General features: G+C 35.1%; 1 protein-coding gene across 1 annotated transcript; it reads left to right on the top strand.

Annotated features, from left to right (window-relative positions):
• The first annotated feature begins 1,268 nt into the window (after window positions 1-1,268).
• Window positions 1,269-3,568, top strand: LOC133187542 (macrophage-expressed gene 1 protein-like). Its single transcript, XM_061322941.1, has one exon. The coding sequence runs from the start codon at window positions 1,295-1,297 to the stop codon at window positions 3,533-3,535; it is 2,241 nt and encodes a 746-aa protein (XP_061178925.1). The 5' UTR covers window positions 1,269-1,294; the 3' UTR covers window positions 3,536-3,568.
• The last annotated feature ends 3,673 nt before the right edge of the window (window positions 3,569-7,241 follow it).

Consider the following 7,241-nt stretch of genomic DNA (forward strand, 5'->3'; position numbering starts at 1 on the left):
TTAGATGAAACTGAAACTATTTTGTCTTAAGAATTATCTTTATAGTTTATGGTGGGGCAAGTAAAAATTGAAGTAGGGCAAGTGAATTTTGATCATGCACTTGCCCGTGGGCAAGTGCTTGAAAAATCTTTTTGTCAGCCCCTGCATACATGTATAACTTTTAAACTAAAAAAAAATTAGGATTATTGCATTTCAATTTCAGACACTCGATTTAATTTAATTAAGTCTTGAGTTTTTAGTCAAAGATTTTCGTCTGATTATATATATATATAATATGCCATCACATTCAGCAGCTGACTCGTCTGTCCATATTTAATCTGTCACACACTATCGACAGTATCACATGTTCTCCTGAAGCTGTACCTTTGTAAGAAGGAAGAATAATTGAACCGAATACACTCTGTCCTACTTTTTAACGTGATATTTTGGTTGTAATGGAAAATGGGAATTCTAAAGTTAAAAATAACTCCATGTTATTCCTTTCGATTTACAGGGGACTTGTTAAAACGCGGAACGGTATACGGAACGGGATGGAAAACAAAAACTATTCTAAATGATATATTTGGTTATTCATAATAATTAATAAAAGTCAAAAGTTTCGAAATAAAAACGTTCATTGAACAATAACAATATTTCGTTTTAATACGTATAGGAATGGACAAAAGGATACCCTAGCTACATTTGTGCATTACTGTTAATGGCAAGAAAAAAAATTATCTGTTTTATATATACGAATATTCATTTTAAGCATCCGACCAATTCATAAAATTATCAAAATCAAGCCCATTTAATAAATATTTGAAATTTAAAAAACTTTTTCAAGACAATAAATAAAGCAATTAGGTAGAACTTGCATTTTTAATCTAGTACAATGTAAATCAATATTTCCCCAATACTCTAGGGATGGAGCCTTGTTTATAATTTTTAGATTAATGATAAAATCTTTTCGAAACTTAAATTTCAATATAAAGTTTCTCTACGATTTCCGTTCCGTTTCCCATTCTAAGTTTTAGCAACTCCAAATTCATCCGTTTTCTGAAAATGTGCAAGTGTGTTTTTTGGAAAAGCCCCTTTTTAAGAATCTTAAGGAATTATTTCGGCAACACTTAAATTGTTTGCGGAAATTTACAGTATTTTTGTAATTCATATCTGTCTACTCATATTTTATGCTTACGTATGTCTAGCAGTCTATCACTTGACCTAAAGTTTAAAATACGAATCATGTGCTTCAATTCAATGGGATTCCCGTGACTTGTCATTAATATTTCCTGTTTTCGTTATCCAAATCGCAAGCATGGCGATCGGACGTTTCTATCTTTTGTGGACATTTTTCTGTGCATTAACAATCGGTGCTGAACTTGAAGGAAAACCGAAACCTCCGTCCCCACCCCCTGTAAATCCCTTCACCCCCGGGGACGTAAAATGGTGTGCTTGGAAAATGGGTGGAAACGTTGCCCGTTTTGAAGTTTTACCGGGACTCGGCTGGGATAATCTTCAGAATAAAGATGCCGGGATGCTTGTACAGTATAACTACTCGGAGTGTCGGACGACGGAAGACGGAAGGTACCTGATTCCAGATTGTGTATTTACCGTTCCCATCAAATCCAGTCAGCTAGAAGTCTTTGGAGAATTGTTCCAGCACTGGAATAATTATACAGCCACCACATCGTCCTCTGTCAATGTGGAAGCAGGACTCCATTTAGGCAGTTTTGGTATCAGTGGAAAATATTCTCATGAATCACAAAGTGTGCGTAAACACCAAATTATGGACAAATCAGTGACAACACGTGTACAGGCGCGGTATATACGCTACTCTGCTAAATTACAACCCGACACTCCACTCAACCCAGCCTTTCGAAAGCGACTAAAAAACATAGCATATTACATACAGACAAACAAGACTAATATGGCTCGATACCAGAGTCAATTGCTTGTAAGAGACTACGGTACCCACGTCATTTCAAGCGTTGACGCAGGCGCAATCATTTCGCAGTTAGACGAGGTAAAGTCAACGTTTAGTAACAGTTACAGCATGGACAGTCGACAAGTCGTGGCAGCGGCTAGTGCCTCCTTCATGAGCATATTTAGCGTTGGAGCTGAGTACAAACATAGCACGTCTCAGGAGGTTATAGATCAATATCTAGGAAACCGCACACATTCGAAGGTAAAGACATTTGGTGGGCCTGTGTTTCAGCCCAGCAACTTTACTCTTAATCAGTGGGCTGCTGAAATTGGTTTGGACCTAGTGTCCGTGGATAGATCAGGTTTTCCGATATATGACCTGATCTCAACACAGACACTTCCAGAACTACCACCGTCTATTCTATATCCCCTGGTTCAAACTGTAAAAGGGGCAGTAGAGGAATACTATAAGTTCAATGTCTATAGGGGATGTACCAATATTGACTCGCCGAATTTCAGCTTTATTGCCAACGTTGATGACGGCACGTGTGAAAGTCCGGAGACCAATTACACGTTTGGGGGAGTGTACCAGACCTGTAGTCAGTCAGGGCAACTCCGTCAAAATCTATGCACAGGACTCACCCAGAAAAATCCTCTTACTGGTGGTTACTCTTGCCAAAGTGGATATGAGAGTATATTGCTTACAGAGGGCAAAAGATCTGGCTCTGAGAGTAGAAGGAGTTGTCATAGCTGCGGTTTTCTTGGATGGTCCACCTGTTGTGATAATTATATGGTATACGGACAGGCAAAATACCAAGCCTATTGGTGTGTTGCACAAGGGCATGTTGACAAACAATCTGGATTCCAGTTTGGTGGTATTTACACCACATCGATTGATAATCCGCTTACTCAATCTCATGGTTGCCCACTCTACTTCTACCCTTTGAAACTCGGTCTAGACATGAAAGTGTGTGTTAGTGATGACTATGAGCTTGGATTCCGTTATTCGGTGCCATTTGCTGGACTGTTCAGCTGTATGACGGGAAATCCTTTATTTATTCACCAGGAAACCACTTCCAAAAACCCTGAGATGTTACACTCACTTTTCTCCTATCTGAAGTCGTCCAGCCCAAACTCATGGCCTCGGGGATGTCCAAAGGGGTATAGCATGCATCTAGCCACAGTAGAAAATTCCTGTGAAATCGATTACTGCGTAAAAGCACATGCTTTCGCCAACAAAGGACTTCCACCTGTGAGGCGACCACCATTTATGGAACTTCCTGGAGACGCGTATGTGGATTCAGGAGTAACAGAGGAGTACATGATCAGTGTTGGTGGAGAAACTTGGACGGATCTCGCCGTGGATCCGTCTTACTCCGACAAAGAAAATAAACCAAATAGCGACTCTCAGACGAATAACGAAGCTGAAGTTTCCTCTGGTACCACAGCAGGCATCGTAATTGGGGTCACCTTGGTTGTTATAGTGACAATTGCCGTAGTAACCTTGATGTTCAAAAGACACAGGAGATCTAAACGTCCATATCAGAGGATGGATAACCCCAGCGCGAATTTCGTAAACCGTCGAGAGTACGGAACAGCTGGTCAATCGACAGAGCCACCCCAAACCGCATGAACATTTTACATTAAAAAAATACCGAGTTTTACAAACAGATTTTAATTTTCATTTTTTTTTTTTTTTTTTTTTTTTTTTTTTTTTTGAATAAATATTGTACTAATAAAATTCTGTTCTTTAATACTAAAGATTGTGAATGTTTCATTTTTTTATGATGTTTGAAATATTTACTTTGTTTAATTTTCGTTTAATATAGCTATTTTATGTTTTCCGATTTTTTTTTTTTAACATTATTTTTAAATATTTTTTCTACTTGTTTCTAGATTTGATTTTTGACTTAATGAAACTTATTTCTTATTTGTTTATCTATATATTTTTTAACATTTATAAAGATGTGTGTTTTTTAGTCAAGTGCCTTTAAAAAATAATGTTTTACATATATTCTCACGTTTTGTAATTTGAATTTGATGAAATAATTTCTGAACTTACTGTACGTTTTTGTTTTAACGTACTGTGTTTAAATAAATAAAAATGAATGAAAAGAAGTTTTATTTGTATACAATCCATATTAAAGTACACTTGACGGACTATTTTTAATTTTTTTTTTTTTTTTTTTTTTTTTTTTTTTTTTTTTTTTTGGTTTGATTTTGTTTGTTTGTTTGTTTGTTTTTTTTTTTTTTTTTTTTTTTTTTTACAAAAAACGTAATTGAAAAAAGTCTTTTTGCTATTTGAGCAACATTTTTAAGTCTGATGAAAGTATCTATAACTCATTTGATAGAACAAAGCAATAAAAGACGAATTAAAAGTCAGTGGACCAAAAAATTTCACACGAGTTACCTAGCTTGCTCCTACAAAGTCCATATACCATCTGAGTTGAATGTAAACTTAATAAAAGAAATGCAGACATTTCCTTCAATGGAAAAAGGGTGTTTTTATTCCGTAATACTTATTTACCCCGGATACTTTAGAATGGAGAACGCATGCATGGTGACCGTGTGTACCAAATCAAGACAAACTTCCTGCATATATTGATATAACACTGTGTCGACATGTTCTCTACAAAATCGATTTTAAATATTTTGATTTTTTATTACTGTACTAGAGCATCAATCTTCTTTTTTTAATCCATAAATTGAATGATGTTACATGTATGTCTGCACTTCACAAGTGTTCACGATGGAAAATCGATTTTAAATATTTTGATTTTTTTTTTATTGTACTAGCAAGAGCATCAATCTTCTTTTTTAATCCATAAAGTGAATGATGTTATGTCTGCACTTCACAAGTGTTCACGATGGATGGTACATGTACACAATATTGCATTTTTAAAATCATGATCACGAATTTGTTAGTGGGGTTGACCAAATCAATAGAGGCATCCAAGACTGTTTATCTGAAACATAAAAGATATAAACACTCTCAAATATTGTCCCTGTCTTTTGATTTCTTAATTGACAAAGATTAATGTACTTGTATTTCTTTGGTTTAAATGATTGTAATTACTTTTTTACTGATTTTTTTTAGGAATAGTTTTACAATATGTTTTAAAAGCCTGAAAAATAACAACACAGACTTTTCTTATAAAAGATATAACATCTTTTTAAAACCCTTCCCGATTGATTTCATATGTGCTTACTACTCTTTATACACCCTTGCATTTTATGTGTTGAGAGGTGGATTAAGTCATATTTTTTTACAGTAAAAATACATTAGAATATTATCTAAAGATGATGTAAAATTGAATTTTATGTGTTGAGAGGCGGATAAAATGAAATATGGAGATAACGAACAGGATTCAAGCTCATAGTCCATTTAAACGATACAGATCGGGAGCAAAGCAAACAAGGACCTCCAAAAACATCAGAGGCGGAATCAAGTGCCATGGAGGAGTAAGCATCCCCTGTCGAGCAGTCGGACCCGCTGTGTGCTCCATATCATGATCGGACATATGAATCGAAGTAACTATGTGAACTGATAATACGTCGTCGATATATCTTAATGTCGAGTTGAAGGACACAGGAAGCTTTTTTTCTTCTCACGTAGAAGTTTTTTTTAATGAAATCTGCTTCATATGATTACAAGCTTCTAAATCAACATAACATCTCACAAGTCGACTTCATAATCAGGTGAGTCGAATTCATGATTTAAATGCATGATAACTTTTGTCGACTAACCAGATAATTATGAAAACTTGTCAAAAATTATGTTAATTTGTCACATAAATAGGACACTTTGTCAAAAACTTTTGTCAACTTGTCAGATAAATACATGTATTTTCGACTTGTCAGAAAATAATGTAGACCTGTCAGAAAAATATGATGACTCGTAGCACACGTATATCGACTTGTCAGAAATTATATTGACTTGTGGACGTCAGGAAGTGGTATTTATAGGCCTTGATGACAAGATACTGAGTACCTAGCCTTGGTGATTATTATCTGACAAATTGATAATAATCAGCATATCTAGGTACTATGAGAATTTTAAAAAAAAAGATCTGACAAGTTTACATAAATATCTGAAAAGTGAACATAACACATGCATCTGACAAGTGGTGGCAAAATATGCCAATATAGAAGTGATGTTTACATTGCATATAATGTACTCATTATAACCAATTTAATTAAAATTGGGTGGATAACTTCCTTTATATCACATTAACATTGTTCAGAAATGAGTAACAGGAAATACTAAATAAAGGAAGAAATCTCCGTGACAGATAATCATGGACTGATAATAAAACAAAGGGACATATGAAGTAAAGGGAAGAATTAATTGCATATCCACGTTTCCACTGCATATCTACAAATAAACCATGTATGTCTTTGGGAGATGTAAAAATGTAATAATTTTGATCATGCAATGGTATATAAAGGCACACGTGGAAGCAGTTAAAAGATCGGTTAAGGTAATGCGATCCTCAGATTTTGAATATCAGCTTTTAAGTAATTGAAAATGCTCACAAAAATGTCTCTGATTTCAGAGTAACCTGAATTTACCCATGGTATTTCCTTAAAGCTCATCATTAAAGTTAATCATATTATATAGGAAAAATTATCAAATCTTAAATATATTTTCAGGTCAGGAAATGCGAATGAAAACACCAGCTGTGCATTTTCTAATTGAAATTTGATTAACAAATATATTTTAGGATAAAAAAAGTATAGGTATCCAGGCATTTGGAGAAAATTGCATCTTTTTTATGCTAATACAATATTAAAGTGCTTCTATTTGCTTAAGTTGTTATATAATACGTAGTGTAAAATGCTTGTGTTATCATTGCTAGACATCACAGATCACGTCTCATTTCATATCATGCTAATAAGCATTGGTATCTAATGCTAGATTAAAGGAAATTCGATTTCTCTAAAAAAAAAAAAAAATCTTTTCGTCGCCCGCGTGGTGCAGTGGTTAGAGCATCTGCTCTAGAGTCGCAGAGTAAGGAGTTGATCCTTGCATGCTTCGCGAATTCGAATCCCACTGTGGGCAAGTGGAGACCGGTCCTTCAGATGAGGCCGTTTTAACCGAGGTCCTGTGTCGCAGTAGGTGCTGGCACGAAAAAGATCCCTCACTGCTCAATGGCCCTAAGTGCTGAGCCTAGGTCAAAACTTGCAGCTCTCCACCGGCAAATGGTGGCGTCTCCATATTAATGAAAAATTCTCGAGAGGGACGTTAAACAAAAATAAAACAAACAAACAAAAACATTTTTTTTTCTATTATGGGGTACAAATATCAATTTTTTAAAAGACCGTGTCTAAGACTTCAG

Source organism: Saccostrea echinata, unplaced genomic scaffold, assembly GCF_033153115.1.
Source record: "Saccostrea echinata isolate AGI-Se365-2 ecotype Australia unplaced genomic scaffold, CSIRO_AGI_Sech_v1 ptg000015l, whole genome shotgun sequence".
In the NCBI taxonomy this organism is placed as follows: Eukaryota; Metazoa; Mollusca; class Bivalvia; order Ostreida; family Ostreidae; genus Saccostrea; species Saccostrea echinata.